General features: G+C 28.3%; 1 protein-coding gene across 12 annotated transcripts in view; it reads right to left on the reverse strand.

The window, feature by feature from the left end:
• The window catches only part of LOC106081501 (protein hu-li tai shao), a 102,865-nt gene that overhangs the window by 26,602 nt on the left and 58,728 nt on the right, over positions 1–17,535 (reverse strand). For 10 of the 12 annotated variants that reach the window (XR_001220375.2, XR_001220376.2, XM_013243501.2 and 7 more), the window contains 8 exons: positions 17,015–17,211; positions 16,423–16,903; positions 14,774–15,491; positions 14,583–14,706; positions 4,438–4,548; positions 4,061–4,355; positions 3,855–3,992; positions 3,197–3,268 (listed from right to left, as the gene is read on the reverse strand). Coding sequence is in view for 10 of the 12 variants with exons in the window: in XM_013243501.2 (XP_013098955.1) it covers positions 3,197–3,268; positions 3,855–3,992; positions 4,061–4,355; positions 4,438–4,548; positions 14,583–14,706; positions 14,774–15,491; positions 16,423–16,903; positions 17,015–17,110 (2,035 nt within the window). In the remaining 2 variants the exon portion in view is untranslated. Of the gene's footprint in view, positions 1–2,601; positions 2,652–3,196; positions 3,269–3,854; positions 3,993–4,060; positions 4,356–4,437; positions 4,549–14,582; positions 14,707–14,773; positions 15,492–16,422; positions 16,904–17,014; positions 17,212–17,356; positions 17,403–17,535 lie in introns of those variants that run through there. The other 2 variants (XM_013243502.2, XM_013243507.2) reach the window with 2 other exon arrangements.

Below are 17,535 nucleotides of genomic sequence, written 5' to 3' on the forward strand. Positions count from 1 at the left end.
ACCTTTAGGTAAATCTACAAAATTTAGAGCGTGAGGTTCAGCTACATTCATGCAGACACGGTAGCAGATGAGGTGTATAGCTATCGGGTTAATGTGGCCCTTGGAGAACGACCGCATCCCATTGCACCTGAAGGAATTGGCCTTTGCATTGGCTAAAAACATGTGAAAATGCTTTAATTTTATACATTTATATACAAATATGGTTCGAATTCGATCATATTCGCAGGCGGAGATCCAGGCGATCTCGGAATGCGTGTGGTTCTATGGTGCTTAGTGTGAACATCTTAACGGACAGTAACATTGCCAGAAGGGCAATAACAACCAGGCAGGTAAGGTCCCCAACAATCTTGCAGTGTAAGAAGGAAATTAACGCCTTCTCTGAGGATGGCAAAATCCGCATAATTTGGGTGCCGGGCCATAGCGGAGTAAGGGGAAATGAAAGGGCAGACGACTTGGCGGTGAAGCCCAGAGGACTGCCGTCAATAAACTTGGTTAACTCGAAACCTTTTGAGTCGACGCAGTCCGAGTTAAGGTAGTGGGGGGTCCAGGTCGTGTGAAGAAGACGAGGCTATTACTGAAAGGAAGTAAGAAGGAGGTCAGTATGGCTTTTGGTATCATAACGGGACACATTGGACTACGAGCTCACTTATGTAAAATTGGTGCGGCAAGTAATATCATGTGTAGGGTATTCGGGGAAGATGATGAGACGTTGGAGCGTTTTCATGTCATTGCCCGGCTTTCGCGTCTAACAAATTCCGGCACTTAGGTGGGACACAATACCCACCATGAACCAACTTAGGCGCGTGGCAGGGAAACCATAAAGGATTTTTTAAGTTGCACGGAATTCCTAGTAAGGTTTAAGTGATACCACAGGAACAGAAGAAGGAAGATGACTTTTAGTTCCTACCGTTGAACCATTCTGATCGCTTTAAAAAACCCAATAACTTGCGATTGTTCACAGGTTCTCAAAGAAATGAGAACCTAATGTGGAGCTCCGTCTGATTGCTGGTGCGGGACACACACCCAGAAGGTGTTCTATAGTCTCTTCTTCTTCGATGTCCCTACAGCTTCAGCAAAAGTCGTTGCTGGCAACCTTCAGTCTGTCAGCATGTTTTCCGATTAGACAATGACCTGTCATAACGGACAGAATGATTCAGACGTTTGTTCTAGCCAATGACAGCAAAGCGGTAGACCTATTCGAATCAAGATTAGCCCACATAGTTTTGGAATGCTCACAGACTCCTCTTTGTGACCATCTAAAATTCGGGCCAGGAATTTCTAACTTAGATTTTCTTTTTCGAGGTTAATTTTTTAATATTTAGAGCGCACAACAAGCGCTTAGATGTATGTTCATAGTGGCATTGGGCGGATTAACATCCGCACCCTCTTTTCAACCTTACCTAACCTAACCTAAATTAGTTGAAATATATGAGCTTAAAATGTTAAATTGAGAGATCGGCCTATGCTGTAGTTCTTAGTTTTCATCAGCAGATAAAGATCCTTCCCAAAGATACTGTTGTCTAAGAAATATCTACTGGGCCGTTATCGCACCACCGCTCAAAGATGTCAGGTTGGATTAAAAATGTCAAGGTCATCTAGAGCGAGATGTTAAGCGCTACAAAAGGGAGCTTGTGGGTCAAGCAGCGTATTAGGAGAGTATAAATAGCATTCACGAGTACATGGTAGAGGAAGCGGGGAACTCGAGACTATGCTACTCAGAAAAACCAGAGTTCTCACTCAGCAGATGCAGCCAGTTGCTTTTCTACTGGGTTATAACTGATGTCAACATGAAAGATGTGTCTCTCAAGGACCACATGACAGTTGTCAACTATTCATCTGTCGAGCCAATCTTATTTGACTAAATGCAACAGCATTACTCATTTAGAGATTATTATTCATAAGAGATTTAGAGATTATTATTCATCAGAGATTCAGAGATTATACGTCAAGAGATCCAACTAAAATCCTTGTTTCAAATCTTAGCGATATTGCGTAAAGTATACGTATGTTATGAGCTCAAGAACTGCACACGGGTTAAGCTTTATCCAAATATGGTCTGTTTTGGCGCATATATAGTACAGATATTGAAGATTCCAATACAACTCACTGTTTCAAATTTTAGACAAATCGAATGATACGATATACACGCTAAGTACGGTGTTCAAGATTTTTTATAGGAACAATATCATAATAAGGTCCGATTTGGTGCAAAAATCTTTCTTATAGATCCCCTGTGGAATAGCCATCTTCTTAATTTAAAGCAGTTTAACATGTTAAAATGATTTCTTTCTTTTATTTTAATAACTATCAACTGCAGCTGTTTTCTAAAGGAGCATTTGCAATAAAAAAAATTTATATAATTCCGAAATGTGCTTGGATTTAATTGACATATAAAAAGAATTAGTAAAGGTGAGATGTGTTAATAGATAGAAAGAAAGTCTGTAGAAAGTTATAATAGGGCATATAGGTTGTGGCAGTTGTGTTAAATTTATTTTCAAAAAAAGTCTGTTACTATTAGTTGTTGTAGTAATAGTAATGGGTAGTATTTTTAGCAGTAGTACAAGAGTAGTAGTAGTAGTAGAAGTAGAGAAGTTTGTTGTATAGTAATTATGGAAATTATCTCATATAACACGCCGTACAACATGTAGGGTCTGCGAAAAAAGTTAGTGTAATTTTAAACTTTTTATAATATGGTTTTTCTTGTTTTTTTTTTGCTATTATCAAAACAAATACGATAAATAAATCTTTAATAGGCCCTTACACAATTAGAGAAATGTTATGGAAAGCATATCAAAAATGCATAAAAGATGCTCATTTCTAACCACTACAATGTAAGATTTTTCGGATTTTTTATGTTTATTGTTATCAACAACTAGTAGTGAAGTTGTTTGTTCTTTTGTTTGCGAACAAACCAAAACCCCACAAGAAGGTTAAATAAGAAACAAAAGAAATGAAAATAAAATATATTAAAAATAAAACAAATAATAATTATAAATTTAAAAGAATTTTTCAGAGCCAAATTTAATTTGTATATTCTTTTAGAAAATATAAAAAAAAAAAAACAAAACAAAATTTAGACAATTCACAAACATTTTTTTGACAAGTGCAAAACAAAAAAATTTAGACAAAAATTTTCAAAGTATATGTATATTAAAGAAATAAAGAAATGACTTGCTATACAAAGTGATAAACTTACCATCGCTCAAAACTACTTCGGGCTGACTGGGAACTGGGGCTTGTTGGGTCTCTATTCTCATAACTTGATGTTCTAGAAAAAAGAAAACGAAAAGGTAATTTATTTTAACATTGAAAAAAATTAAAAGTAAATAACAAATAAATAGCATAAAAATATATGCAAAATTTCAAACAAATCGAATAAGAATTGCGCTCTTGAGAGGTTCAAGAAGTATAACCTGGTGATATATTAAAATATGGACCGATATTGCCCGTTTATAATAGGAAGTATTTGTGCAAAATTTCAAGAGATTAGCTTTACCCGTTCGAAAGTAAGCATGCTTTCCAGACAGACGAAAGGACATGGCTATACCAGCTTAATATGTTATGGCAACCAAAAATATATTAATTTATGGTGTCAGTGTTCCAAACGGAATGACGAAGTTAGTATACCCATATCCTATGGTGGAGGATATAAAAAATATCAAAAAATTATAAAAATCAAAAATAATAGAAAAACAAAACAAATTATACATAAATAATTCAAATAAAACAAACAAAAATAAATAATAAAAAAATAATTAATCAATAAAAAAATAAAAAATATATATATAATAAAAACAGATCGATTAAGATCGTGAATTGAATATTGATGTTTAATGTTTTTTGATGAAATTTACCTGACATATCTTCTGGTTCTGATTGACTAACTGCGGCAGTAGTTGTGGTGGTAGTAGTATTTTGTTTGGTTTGTTGTTGTGCGCCTGATGTTTGTAATGAACTCAAAGCTTCAGATTCTGAGAAATCTGTATCAGTATCTAAAAATTCAATATAATTTTATATACAATGTTATAATATATATTAAAAAAATAATATTAAGACTTACATTCACCATGAATACTCTTCTTTTTACGTTCCACTGTACGTTTGTATTCGTTCAATTCATCATCGGTGACATTATCAAATGGATTCTTGGCATATGGTGCCTTATACACGGTGGCATTGTGTTGGAAGCCACGTTGAATAATACCCTTGGAGGCGGCACCCATTAGCACCACATGATCACCAGCCTGACTGACTGTGGCATCCTTAATGCGATTGGCTTCATCCCAGGTAACACCTTCCAAAATGTGTGATTGTGGACCGGCTGAGATTTTATCGGCACGACGATTATCCTTAATCTAATAATAACAACAACAATAGAAAAAAAAATTAGCAACTTTTACGAGAAAGGTGATTGGAGAAATGGAAAACATTCTTTACCTGTTGCTGTAATCTTTTAAATTCCTTGGGATTTGTATTAACTGGCACAAATTGTAGAGGATCATCAATGCGTACAGGTGTTGAATGAGTGGGTGAACCTTCGGCAACCCACTTTATATTGTGTTTATCGAATTTTCATCAAAAATTGATAGAGGAGGAGCAACGACGGGACAGAACACAAGTTGAGAATAGATCAAAGGAAAGAGAAAGAAAATTGTGTGTTTTAGTACATCATTTCTTTTTATAAAAAGCCTTTTTAATTATTTAAAGAAATTGTTAAATAATCAATTAATTTTACTTTTAAATTCCTTATTGCAATAAGCTTATGTTATTAAACAACAAAAAATAACTATAATACTAATTATTTCTCAGGAAAGCTAACTATACAAAAATTCTGGCAACAGACGCCGGCATATTGAAGTTTAAACAAATTTCTATTAAAGAAGATATGCATAAAATTAACATTTTAGATTTTATTTAAAAAGATCGACTTGTGCTGGTTTTTAAATGGAAAATTACTTTTAAAATTAAGCCTTGTCTTATCCTTATGTGGTAGGGACTATAATATTAATTAATTTTAAACTTTAAAGCATCCATAACTAATTATTTTCTCAAAACGCGACTTCAAAATGAAGGGTAGAAATTAGTTACTCAAAAACCATCGCAAGGTTTAAAAAATTCGTCCCAATAGATTAAAGCTTTAAATGCGATAAATTTTGCTAATTTTACATTTAAAGTAATTAATTTTTTTAATGATTTACATTTAAGGTTTTGATCGCTGTTAATTTAAAAAAAAATAAAACAAAATACAAATAAAAAACAAAAAAATTAAAAAAAAAAAACAAAAATTAAAATTAAAATTAAAAAAGACAATTAATAAAAAACCAATTAAAAAAAATTTTATTTTACTTAACAAAATAAATAAATATAAAAATAATAATAATTTGTTTTGAGGGGATATAGTTGACCTTTTTATATTTACGAAGCTTGGTGTATAGTATCGGCTATAGGTCATGGGAAAAAAAACAATTTTCTTTGCTGTTTTTTGTTATATTTTTTTACAACATTTCGGTCGTCGTCGTCAAACCATTTTCGAGGATTTTAAAACATGGAGTTGCGTTTAACGTGATGCTGTTGTATTCACCATCTGCTGCCAACTAACTTTGTTTTTCCCCATGATCTATAGCCGATACTATACCCTAAGCTAATAATAATAATTAAATAAAAATAATAAAAAAAAATAAACAAAAATAATAAAAGTATTAAAAAAAAACATTAAAACAAGTAAAAAAAAGAATAATTTTACAATAATAAAAAAATGTTAGTAAATAAAATAAATTAAAACAAAATTAAAACAAAAAAACAAGAATTAAAAAAAAATAAAACAGATAAACAAGGAAAAATTTAAAATAGAATTACAAAAAAAAAATAAAAAAAGTAAAATTAAAAAAAAAAATTAAATTAAAAGAAATATATGAAAATCAAAATAAAAAAACAATTATTAAAAAAAATAATTAAAAATAAAAGAAATAAAAAGAACTAAAATACAATACTTAAAAAATAAAAACAATAAAAATATTTAAAAAAAATTTAAAACAATAAAAATATTTAAAAAAAATTTAAAACAATAAAAATATTAAAAAAAAAATTAAAAACAATAAAAAATTAAAAAAAAATTTAAAAACAAAAATATAAAAACAAAAATTAAAAAAAAATAAAAAATTAAAAGAAAATAAATAATTTAAATATTAAAAAAAAACAATAAAAAATTAAAAAAAATACAACAATAAAAAATTAAAAAATAAAAACAAAAAAATTAAAAAAATAACCAAAATAAAAAATTTAAAGAAAATAAAAAAAAATAAATTAATAAAAATAAAAGATAAAGAAAAAATATTTTGTATTAAAAATAAATAAAAAATTAAAAAATAAAAAAGAAATTAAAAAATAGCAAATATAAAAATAAGCAAAAAATATATAAAAATTAAAAAAAAAATAAATTAAAAAATAAAAAATATAATAATTTTTATTAAAAAAAAATATAAAAATAATTTTTATATAAAAAAAAAAAAATAAAAATAATTTTTATTTAAAAAAATTAATGGTGAATGAAAACTAGGAAATCTAATAAAAATAAATAGAATAAAAAAAAATGGAAGCAGGAAATGCAACAGAAATAAATAATGGAAAAAAAGTAAACAATTAAAAATAAAAACAAAATAAAATAAAAAAATTAATATAAAAAATAAAAAAAAAAATATGTACAATAATAATTATATAATAATAAAACAAATATTAAAAAAATAATCGAAGAAAAATAGGAAATATTAAAAAAATAAAAACAAATCATAAACTAAAAACGGAAAAACTTAAAAAAAAAAAATAAAATAATAATATTAAAAGAAAAAAAAATAAAATAAAAAAATAAAAAATTAAAAAAAAATTAAAAAAAAATAAAAAAAAAAATAAAATAAAAAAATTAAAAAAAAATTGAAAAAAAAACAAAAATTAAAAAAATAAATTAAAATTAAATAAAAAATACAAAAATAAAAAAAGAAATAAATAAAAAAAATAAAAATTAATAAAAAAAAAATTTATAAAAAAATAAAAATAAAAAAAAAAAATGAAAATTAATAAAAAAATAAAAATAAATAAAAAAAATAAATAAAAAAAATTAAAATTAATAAAAAAATAAATATAAATAAAAAAAATAAATAAAAATAAATAAAAAAAAATAAAAATAAATAAAACGAAAAATGTCAAATATATAAAATGAAAAAAGTAAATTAAAAAAGAAGTAAAATAAATAACAAAATTAAATAAAAAAAACAAATAAAATAAATAAATCAAAAAAATAATCAAAAGAATTAATAAGTATAAAAATAGATTAAAAAAAATAAAAATAATACATATATATAAAAATATAAAATAAATCAAATAAAAATATGAATAAAACTAAATTAATAAAAAAAACAATAAACTACATCAAACTTTTTATTAGTTATGTAACTAAGAAAGAAAAAAAAACAAAAAGGCTAAAAAAATAATAAAAACTAAAAAAAAATATGATATAAAAAAAGTATTAAAAAAAATAAGGATTAAAACTCAAAAGGCAAAGAATAAAAAATATTAAGATTCAATATTTGAAGAAGTACAAAAATATTAGCAAGTAAAATATATTAAAAACAAATAATATAAAAAAAAAACATAAAATATCAAAATAATAAAACAAATGAAAAAATTAGTAAAGAATTAAATAAAAAAATTTATAAAACATTAAAAAAAAGAATAATCTTAATTTTGTACCACAAAAATCAACAAATTATAACCTTTTCCAAAAGCCTTTGACTTTGTTCCAGAATTTTATTTGTTATTAAAGCAAACAAATTTGCTTTAGCTCAAAAGTGCTCACCATATAATTACATGAAAGGTTAATAATAATTTTCCAGCACATATGTATACATACATTAACATATGACTTTGACATCAATTAACTTAATTAGCGACAATATGTGTACATAGTAATCAACAAAGACAAAAACTCATATGGACAAAAAAAAAACATTTTCGGCGATTATGAGATCATAATTTTAATTTTAGGAAATGAATATGAATTAAAAGAAGTAATAAAAAAATTATTTAAAAAAAATTATTGAAAACAAATAAAAAATATATTAGAATGCTAAGGAAGCTGAACAAAAATTTTGTGCCAAGGGAAATGGAGTATATAGAGTTTATTTTCTTTGCGCTTTTTTTTATTTTTTATAAAGAAAAACTTAAACAAATTAGAAAATGGAAATTGCTTAAAGCCTTCACCGTCATTTCTTTAACTTTAACTATTGGTTTTAAATAACTCAGGTTATGCATGAGAGTTAATTAATTAAATTTACTCTTCAGCCTATAGTGAAGGTTATGCCTCTGCCTATAGGGTATACAAATATTTTGAAATATTTTTATTTTTTTTTCGTTCTGTATTTTTAAACATATTAAAAATGTTTTTTTTAAAGAATAAGTACTATTCGACCTTTATTATTTGAATCACGTTAAGTTAAGGCAAATTTAGACTAGATGGGCCAAAGAAAATAATAATAAAAAAAAACTGTAACACGAAATGACAATATGAAAGATATGAGACATGCAAAAACAAGATTTTAAAAGAAATGAAAATAAAATGCTACGATTTAGTATATATTGTCGCTTAACTTATCATTATTAATTTTTAACCATTTTTCTCAGCAATCAAACCAAAAAAAAAATATCTTTAAGGCATAAATAAGATAACCATTAAGTTAAAGTGAGGTAATTTATTTTTTATTCATGGTCTATAAAATAGGTCATTAGGCTTTTTGGCTTTACATAAAAACAAATTTTCTTTCTCTTTCGCAGTAATTGTTTAAGCAACTCCAAGGATTTAAGGCAATGCAACATATTTTTAGTAAAAATTTTACTGACTAATTTCCCAATATTGTCGTAAAGTTTGGTTTTTTTTCAGCGACTACTATCATATGACAAGGGACATGGGACATTTGCAACCTTTAGGTTACCATTTCTCCATTCCACAACCTTCAACCTTAGAAAAAATTAACATTGGCGGAGAATTCGACAGTCATTTGGGACCTATTATCGAAATATTTAATTTCGCTGTATTTTCAATTAAGGACAATAAAGCAAAAGATCGAAAAATCGTATGTTGAAAAATAAATCTTATTGCTTTAATATAATGTTGACAATGTATTGCAACTGATGATATACTTTTAATGATGTGTGCATACAATTTATCTCTGTGTACTATAATGTAGGAAAAAAATATTTTCTTAGCGTTAAATATCCTCTTAGGGTAGCTATGAAGCTGTGAACCGGTTAGACGAATGGATATTGTTCATAGTGCCGTAGTTCTAACTAATCACCGAAACGCTCCCCCAGTATAATGCCATCTGTGTCCTTGATTTGTCCGAAAAACTGGCAATTTTTTCTCTTCAGGACATATTTCAAACAATCTATCCTTTCTCAGTAACATTATTGTGATCGTTAAGGCTCGACTCTCAATTAATAATAATAAAATCAAAATAAAATAAATATATAAAATTTTAAAACCATTATAAAAAAAAACAAAATATAATTATAAACAAAAAATAAAGAGAACTATAAAAAATAAAAAAATTTTAAAAAATAAAAAAAGTCAAAAAATGTATAAAAAAATACAAAAAAAATTATGAAAATTAAAAAAAATAAAAAGTATTAAAAAAAATTTAAGAAAGATGTATAAAAAATTAAAAATAAAAAAAAAATAAAAAAAAAACAAAAAAAAAATACAAAAAAAAAAAAAAAAATAAACGAAAAATAAACAAAAAAATAAACAAAAAATAAACAAAAAAAAACAACAAAATTACAAAAAAAAATATTATAAAAATAAGTGTTGTAGAAATATTAAAACCGAAAGAATATAAAAATTATAAAAAATAGAAAAAAAAAATTATAAAAAATAAAATCCCTAAATAACAAATAAAAAATAAGAAAAAAATTATAACAAAAAAATAAAAATAAAAATTTATAAATAACAAAAATATATAAAAAATTACGATAAAATTTTAAAAATAATTAAAAATAATAATCGGTAATAAATTAATAACAAAAACAAAATATAATAAAAAAATAATAATAAAATATTTAAAAAAATATATAAAAAAAAATAAAAAAAGAATAGAAAAAAAGAATAAGAAAAGTATAATAAATAAATAAAAAAGCAGAAAAATGAAAAAAATTAAAAATTTTATAAAAAAAAATTATTAGAAATAAAAATATTTAAAAAAAATAAAAATATTTAAAAACAAAAAATAAAAATATTATAAAAAAAATAAAAATATTATAAAAAAATAAAAATTTTATATAAAAAAGTGAAAATATTATAAAAAAATATAATAATAACAAATAAAAATATTTAAAAGAATTACAAAAAAATTCTGGTTGGCGATGGCGTAGTCGCCAAAAGAAAAAAACATATAAAAATAAAAATAAATGGCGTAGTCCTTAAAAGAAAAAAAAATATTAAAAATAAAAAAAAAATTCTGGTGGGCGATGGCGTAGTCGAACGTCGGAATTTTTACAAAACGGTAAAATGGTTGTCGAAGACGAAAATTCGTTGACATTTTTGGTATCACGTTAGTAAAATTCGATTATCAAATTTGCCGAAAAAATTAAAATAATTGAAAAAATAAAAAAAGTCATAAAAGAATAAAGGTAGTTATAAAAAATAAAAATTATTGTAAAAAAATTAATTATTACAAAAAAAATAAAAGTAATTTAAAATAATTATAAAAATATAAATAATAAAAATTAGTATTATAAAAAAATATAAATTAATTTTCATTTTTTTGCCGACGAAAATTATTTAATTTTACAATTGTTGTTTGTTTCTTTTTCAAGACGAGCTCAATGATTGCAAAATTAATACTACAAAAAATCTTATAAAAAATAAAAATAATATCAAATATTGCTATTCTTTCTTCTCTCTAATCTTATATTTTACTATAAGCTTAGTATCATTTAAATAAATAAATAAAAATAGTAATTATTAAAAATAAAAATTTAAAAATTTAATAAAGTCAAATTAAAAAAAATTTATAATTATATAATAAAAGATCCTGAATTTGTCTTCCTTTTTCTGTACTACGCGTGAAACTTTTAAATTATTTAAAAACATATTTAAATTTATAAAAAAAATTGATTTCAGATCGCTTGCCCTGCGATATGCGAGAAACATAATAAATTATTTTCCTATGTTAAATAGCATTGGCATTCATTCTAAAGTAAAGAAATTTAGCGGTCGATTATGGATAGCAACCCAACTTCAGTTGCCAACGAGCAAATTTGTAATAAAAATGTCCATTTCTTTATTGAATTGCATACTTTTTTTTCAAATTTACTTAGTAGTGGTATGTTCAAAACACTGATATTGACTGCACATTATAAACATTTCCAACTTTATACTAATTTTTATATCAAGGCTTTATCTCCTGGCAACGCAACTGCAGTGAGTTGCTATCCATAATCGAGCCATTAGATTTGATATGAATTAAAGATGAAAGACATGGAAAGACGATTATGCATGTCGAAAATACTGCTTGCACCTATACTGCTTACTTACTATTAGGTTAGAATAGCAGTTTATTTTCTAAACAGACCCATTTAGACTATTTTAGTCAATTGTGATACCACAGTAGCGACAAAACAGGTCTCTAGTGGGAATCGTAACCATGACCTCTTACTGATACCCATGAACCCCTCAGTGTCAATCCCATGGCAGCCGGTTGTACGTACCGGATTGACCCGATGGAGTTTTTCATCGACTAGGGCTGCCATCTCAGTGTACAACATTACGAAATAAATTCGAATGTTTTTGACAGGTGAGAAGTGAGTCTTGATTTTTGGAAGAGAATTTTTCCCAAAAATGTCATTTGTTTTGATCGATACAGAACCCTCTTAAGTCCCATCGCACTGGTGTTGCATATGACAAAGAAAAATTTTTGATTAACTTTTTTATAGAATTTTTACTATAAAACTGCAACGGTTTGACATTATGAAATAATCCCATATACAATCCCATGGCAGCCCGTTGTACGTACCGGATTGACCCGATGGAGTCCTTCATCGGCAAGGGCTGCCGTCTCAGTGTACAACATTACGTAATAAATTTGAAAGTTTTTGACAGGTGAGAAGTGAGTCTTGATTTTTGGAAGAGAATTTTTCCCAAAAATAAGCCATGAAAAATAGAAAATGTTCTAAAACTGTCTGGGTGATTCGTGTTAAAGTAATACGCTTCACTTCAGAGTAGGGTATCAGAAATTGGTTTGAGTCACTCTCTAGCTTAGGTTAGGTTAAGTAAGAGTGGCAGTCCTTTACAGACTCACTTAGACAATTTTAAGTCCATTGTGATACCACAGTAGCGGCAGACCAAGGCTTCTGGCATAAATCGAACCCACGACCCCTGAACTGGTAATCCAAGCACTCAACCAACTCGGCTACCTTAAAACTGTAGCAGTTTCTTTTGACATGGAATCCCTTTGCATCAAAAAAAAATGGAAAACGCAGTGGCTAACGATGGACATTACATTGAGTAATGTATTAATTCATTTGGTTAATTCAATGCATATTTCAAGCGTCCATTAACTTGTATACCCAATACATAGAAATCTTTCGTTTTTTTTTGTTTTTCTAAAGTATGCACGCATCATAAAGTATAAAAAGCAGTACTTTATCGCTAGATTTTATTAATTAATAAAGTAATTAACATTTTTGGGAGTTGTAGTGGCGGAAATACAACCAGTATCTTCTTGTGGCATCTCATTTCCTTAGGCACAAAAAATGAATGTGTTATGTAAATGTTATTTGTAAATAAGTTATCGATCGTCTTCAGCTGACGACAGTTTCAAAATTTAATTCGATATAGAATTTCGCAAATTTCTACTCTTTATTGAATATTTAGAGCTATTACATAGTATTGTTGTATATAATATCATTTTAAATATTGTGTATATAGTAGTACTATATAAAAGGGGGGGAGACATACAAAGCAATATTTAATATTTTATTTTGACATATACACATATATCTATGATGTATATATGTATGTTATGCATGTGTGTATTTGAGTGTTATATGGGCGTTATAAAAAATACGTTTGATAGGGATTAGTGTTTATATGAGTGTATACTAATTGGAATGATAGGATATTTTCTTCTCTGACACATTTTTTTTTATGTATAAATTGCAAATACTCTAATGCGTTTCAGTTCAGAATTTTGAATATTAAAATACTTAAAGGGAAGTATCAGTGAATCATATAGGTAATTAGATAGAAATGTGGCAGATATGTTTGATTTGAATGGCATCCCACCATACAAAGGATGTTTACTAAAAATGGTATGGCATGGCATATATGGCTGCACTTTATTTCACACGCATTAGAGTTAGAAATAGAGCTGGCAATCTATCGATAATTGCATCATTCGATATTTTCGATAGTTTTAATAATAAATATCGATAGTATCGATACGATCGTTAATTTCCCATCACCTATATTTCAAACGGAAATGCGAAGTAAATCCCGAGATCGATTTATATAGAAGCAATATCAATACATAGATCAAATGAAACCAAGGTTAATAAAGTCAGTTAGAAGTTATAAGAAAAATCATTATACAAAATGTTAGCCTTATGGGATAAAATTGCGCCATCTATAGGCGAACGATACATTCAAAGCCGCATCACTCATTTTTGTTTAATTTTGCAAAATATTTAACTTTTCCGATAGTATCCATCGGAAGAATATCAATCGATATTCAGTCAAAAAATTAAATATCGATAGTGTTATCGATATTTTGCCAGCTCTAGTTAGAAAAGCAATTATTATTTTAGGCCATATAGATTTTTTTGTCATTATTTTTAAAAAAGCGGATGGTTTTGAATAAAAAGGAATTAATTCTAAGATTTCCTTGTAATTAATATTAAAAAATATATATTTTAGTTTTATATTTTTCCTATTTAAGCTAAGTTCTTGTAATTTGTTAATTTTTCCTCTTGCACACACTTAAAAGTTTAAAATATTTTATTTTTATCAAAACTAGTAGCAAACCGCTTCTAAAATAATGGCACCAAACTAAAAAAAGTATTACAATTATGTATTTCAAACAGAGAGACTAGCTGCAAAATTCAATTGTTCAAAAAAAAAAAACATTAACAGAAACAATAAAAAAAATTAAATATTTTGTGCTTTTTAAAACAAAAAGGAATGTCTAAAAGGATAGTTAGTGTCTCATCACCATCATAATCGTCTTTGCCAGAAGCAAACTTTGCATCAAAACCAAAACAAAATTTAGTTCTTTTTAAAATTATAAATTCCTAATTTCTTTTGCCGTTATTTTTGCATATTCTACCATATTTGCATTAAATATGATTTTAATTTTAGCTTAGCGCTTAATTCCTTCTTGGATTTCAAAAAAAAACAATTTTTGTGTAAATAAAGATTTTTGGTACTAAAACAATAAAAGTCTTTTTTTCAAAAAATGTTAGGGGTTTTGGTTTTTTTTTCGTTTTTCTTAATTTTAGTTTTCGCTTTGTGATTTATCTTCAAAAGTTATTATCTCTACCTTGGTAATCTTTTTGGGATCTGGAGTACCGGTTTCTAGAACTTCCACCTTTTGATAGACATTGGGAGAGTTCAACCAACGGCTGCGATCTCCACCTTTGCCCATAACGCCCTTTTTCCAAACGCTTTAATGGTGAAAATGAAAACAGATTAATTTTTTTTTTACAAATCACTTAGCACTTGGCAACTTACCCTTGACGGAATAGTTCTTCTTCTTCCAACAAATAACCCAAAGATGATACTGCTGGCGGTAGTTCAACATCGTTTTTGGGTTTTGGTGGTTCCGTTTTAATCAAAGGATGGCGATAAATGTAACCGGTACGATAGCCGGCATTATCCAACATACGCATCAATGCCTCAAATTCTGCACCACCTACACGCCATTTGGGTGGTTGACCAATTACCTTGCTGGTTTCACCACTAGCAGCCTCTTTCTTATCTTCTTCTTCGGTTGTAACAGCGGCGGCAGCAGCAAATTTCTTTGCCAGATCCTCGGGAGGTCTTCTCGATTGTTCATAGATGGTTTTGCGTGATTCTTCGGGTATTAGTACCAAATTATCTAAACCCACTGGCAGTAGTTTCAATTGAGTTTCACAGGCCTGTACAATGTGACAGGCGGCAAAGAAGGCTTCTTCGATAGTTTCTCCACAGCACAAGGCACCATGATTGGTCAATAGCATGACTTTTGAGTTGGGACCCAAATTGCGGACCAATTTGTCGCGTTCCTCCTGGTCATAAAGACAGCCGGCATATGAGAATGTGGTGACCTCTCCCAAAACGCAGGCATCTTTAGTTAATGGCAGTAGACCAGTCTTCAATGATGAAATAGCTACCACTGGGCTGCAACCAATGTAAATGGCGCAACGAATATCGGGACGAGCGGCATGGACAACGGAATGAAGTACAAAATCTAAGGGAAAGGACGGTTAATTGATATAATTATTAAGCAAAATTACAACTAAAAATGTGCTATATTCGGCCGGGCCGAATATTAGCAATCCACCACCATGAATTATAATAAAAATTTACAAAATTAACTTAACTGAAGGGCATATGTGTACTTTTCGTCCCAAATTTTTGCCAAATCAGGCATAAATTGAAGCTTCCAATGGCCCTAGAAGACTTATCGGGAGGTCGGTTTGTATGGAAGCTATATCAGGTTATAGACCGGTTTAGACAATTGGAGGTATTATTAATCATTATGTTAATTGGCTATGACAGAATATTTGTCCCAAAGTGTCTCGATTTACTCCTTCTTTAGTAATCCAAAATGTGCAAAATTTTAGCCAAATCGGATGAAAATTGTGGCTTTCAGGTCATCTTAAATCAGCAGTTCGGTTTATAAGGAAGCTATATCATGTTTTGGTCCGATTTGGACCACACTTACCAATGATGTTGGAAGTAGTGAAAAAACCCTACATGCAAAATTTTGGTCAAATGAGAAAAAAATTGTGGCTTCTAGGGGGCCCACGAGGTCAATTCAAGGAACCATTTTATATGGAAGCTATATGAACCAGTATGGCCCATTTACAGTCACCTACATCAAAAAAAAAAATATAGGCGAAAAATTGCAAGCGGATATTTTTAGTCGTTTGACCGCTATAGTGATTTCCACAGAAGGACGGACATGACTTAGAATGCCAAGATGTTCAAAAATATAGTATACATATATAATTTATAAGGACGCAGATGAATATTTCGAGGTATTATAAATGGAATGACCAGATAGGTGTACTCCCCATCCTATTGTGGTGAGTATTTGGTATTGGAATTAAAAACTGGTTTATAAAATGACCTTGTCATTTTGTTTTCATAATTTTGTTCTTAGTATAATCACTTACGACTCTTGTTAACACCAAAGTTAGTCGTTCCCTGCTCCACAATGTTGCCCTGCATGTCCACTTTATTCAACGATGAGGCAGTTAACTCATGGTACAGCAAGCCATAGGGATTAACCAAGAAATATTCTTGATCAACCTTGAGGCGTGCTGTTATCTGAGCACCTAAACCCTGGGTCCAGCCATATAAATCCAGCAATCTGAAAGTGGCAGCCAATTTGCAGCGCAATATTTTTTCGCCTTTGGCATAGCCCATGGACTCCACACCACGAATATCGTTGATGGGCTGCATGCAATTGGATGCTCTGAAAACACTACCCACACGGGTGGCAGGCACACCAACAATATCCGAAAGTTGTTGTAGAATACCATCGGCATTACCACTATCACGTGCTGAATCAACAATGCGTTCTAACTCTTCGCGGAAGAGTTTGGAGCCCATAATTGCTTCGACCCTTTTGCGTCGCTCCATTTCGCGCATATCCTGAAAATATTGAAAAAAAAATATTAAAAAATGCGAACCAAACAAAATTTAATTTCAACAACAAAATCAGTTTTTTCGAATTAAATGCAGTGAACCTTGAAGACATCCTACCTGCTCTATATCGGCTGGTCGAGATTTGCTATTATCATCTTCTTCGTTGGCCGACAAATCGATGCCATTCTGTGGAGGTTGCTCGACTTCAGTCATTTTTCGAATGTGTAATGATGTCCGCCGTGTCCTATTTCCTTTTCAGATACGTTTTAACGATAATGTTTAAACTTCCACACACAAGGACAAAGAAAAATATCCTAAAAAGATAAGGGAAAATATATATTTTTGTTAGAAAAAAATTTAAGTTTATTAATTTATTAATACAATTATATAGGTGTGTATTATCTATTATTCAATTATTTTTAATAAATTCTTTCTCGACTGCTTTTACTAAACACACACCCTGTCTCCAAGTTGGTTGGCGTCTATATGATGATGAAAAAGTGTCGTCATCATAGTTAACTACAACAACAACGAAATATGCCCGAAAATAAGCTGAATTGAGCACGGAAATGTCATAGTCAAGAGAGAAATATGGGAAGAAGAGAATAATTTCAGGCAACCGAGTAAGAATAAAACAT

This window comes from Stomoxys calcitrans, chromosome 5 (assembly GCF_963082655.1).
Source record: "Stomoxys calcitrans chromosome 5, idStoCalc2.1, whole genome shotgun sequence".
NCBI classification, from domain to species: Eukaryota; Metazoa; Arthropoda; class Insecta; order Diptera; family Muscidae; genus Stomoxys; species Stomoxys calcitrans.